This window comes from Myotis brandtii, unplaced genomic scaffold (genome assembly GCF_000412655.1).
Source record: "Myotis brandtii unplaced genomic scaffold, ASM41265v1 scaffold825, whole genome shotgun sequence".
In the NCBI taxonomy this organism is placed as follows: Eukaryota; Metazoa; Chordata; class Mammalia; order Chiroptera; family Vespertilionidae; genus Myotis; species Myotis brandtii.
Window position 1 is genome coordinate 2,807,890 of NW_005371349.1, and position 1,677 is coordinate 2,809,566.

Below are 1,677 nucleotides of genomic sequence, written 5' to 3' on the forward strand. Positions count from 1 at the left end.
CAGCCTGCAGAGCTCCCCCAGCCTGGACGACGATAGCCTGGGCAGTGCCAACAGCCTGCAGGAGCGCAGCTGCGGGGAGGAGCTGCCCTGGGACGAGCTGGACTTGGGCCTCGATGAGGACCTGGAGCCCGAGACGAGCCCGCTGGAGACCTTCCTGGCCTCCCTGCACATGGAGGACTTCGCCTCCCTCCTGCGGCAGGAGAAGATCGACCTGGAAGCCCTGATGCTGTGCTCAGACCTGGACCTCCGCAGCATCAGCGTCCCCCTGGGGTCCCGCAAGAAGATCCTGGGGGCCGTGCGGAGGCGGAGGCAGGCGCTGGAGCGCCCACCGGCCCTGGAGGACACGGAGCTGTGAGTGCCCGCCCCCCCAATGGGCGGGGAGACAGGGGTTGGAGGAGGAGGGGATCTGCTTTTCCCGGAAGTGAGGGGTAGTCCCCATCCATCACATGAGGCCCCACTTATTTTCTTTAACCCCCCACCCCCCCGTTCAGAAAAAGAGGCTGCCAATTGGTGAAGACTTTCACCCAGGCTTTCTTATCACAGCGAATGTAAAGTGCACCTCGGTTGTGGGCTTATCAGAATTTGGGGAAGTGGGTGTCTTAGTCTGGACAGACATGGTGGTCACAGTCATCGCCGCCGGGATGTTTGGAGCCCTCCCAAGTCCCAGCTCCTTGCACTTGTCCTTTCATTAAATCCTCCCAGCTCCCCAGCGCGGGGCTAGATCACCCCCACTTTCTAGTGAGCAAGTGGGGGCTCAGAGGGTTTGGGTAGCTCACCCCGAGGGCCTGCTGCTGCTCGGGGCAGAGCTGGGCTGGCTCCCTGTCTATGTGACTCTAAAGCCCGGGGACTAGGTGACTCCCAGGAAGAGCAGCGTTGTCACCTGCGTTCGGGAAGCCACGGGGAGCTCAGAGCTGCTGCCACACTGGCCGAGCCGTGGCCCATCCCTGCCCCGACCCCTCCCTCATGGCAAACCACAAGCCCTTTTCGTATCTCCGGCCTTTACCCTACATGTGTGGGCAGGGGTGGATGTGGGGAGGCAGTGTGGTTTAGAGTTTGGGGTGTGGGGTGGGCACCCCTAGGCAAGTGTCCCCATTCCTGACCATCAGCCTGCCCAATGGTAAGTTGTCCAAATGGCTAGTCTTGGTTGAACCCGTCTCAGAGGCTCTTCTCTGAGGCCCGTTTCTGTCTCTTTCTCTACAGATAACAGGGGCCTCTCTCCCAGACCAAAGTGAATTGCAAGTTGCCACAACCCACGGTGGGGCCAGGAAGTCTCCACAGTTGCCAGCCCTGCAGCCCCGGCCCCTCCCCAGGGGCAAGGACTCAGAAGCAGAGGGTATGGCCTGGAGGTGCCCAGAAGGGTCCTGGAGCCCTTGAGCCACCCCCATTGGAGTGGCCCTAAAGGACATGTGGATTTGCAGGAGGCCCGGGCACTAGACTAGTGCTCATGAGAGCGGCTGGGAGTGGGTGTGTGAGGGGTGGGCGCAGCCTGTCCCAGGGGCCGCTGTCCCTCCCATCCCTCCTCCGGGGATCCCGTTGCTCAGGCTGGACACTTGCTCATGTCCTGCATTTCTGGGAAGAGAAGAGTTTGGGCTGCCTCGCCTCACACTCCAGAGAGGTCCTGGCTCGACTCTTCAGCCAAATGCCCTGACCTCAGTCCCCACCCCTGCCCCTAGCACA

At 61.9% G+C, this 1,677-nt stretch overlaps 1 protein-coding gene across 1 annotated transcript in view; it reads left to right on the top strand.

Moving 5' to 3' along the window:
• Positions 1 to 355, top strand: part of USH1G (Usher syndrome 1G (autosomal recessive)) — a 3,491-nt gene extending 3,136 nt beyond the window's left edge. The window contains exon 3 of the mRNA XM_005884355.2: positions 4 to 355. Coding sequence (XP_005884417.1) covers positions 4 to 355 — 352 coding nt within the window. The remainder of the gene's footprint in view (positions 1 to 3) is intronic.
• Positions 356 to 1,677: the final 1,322 nt, after the last annotated feature.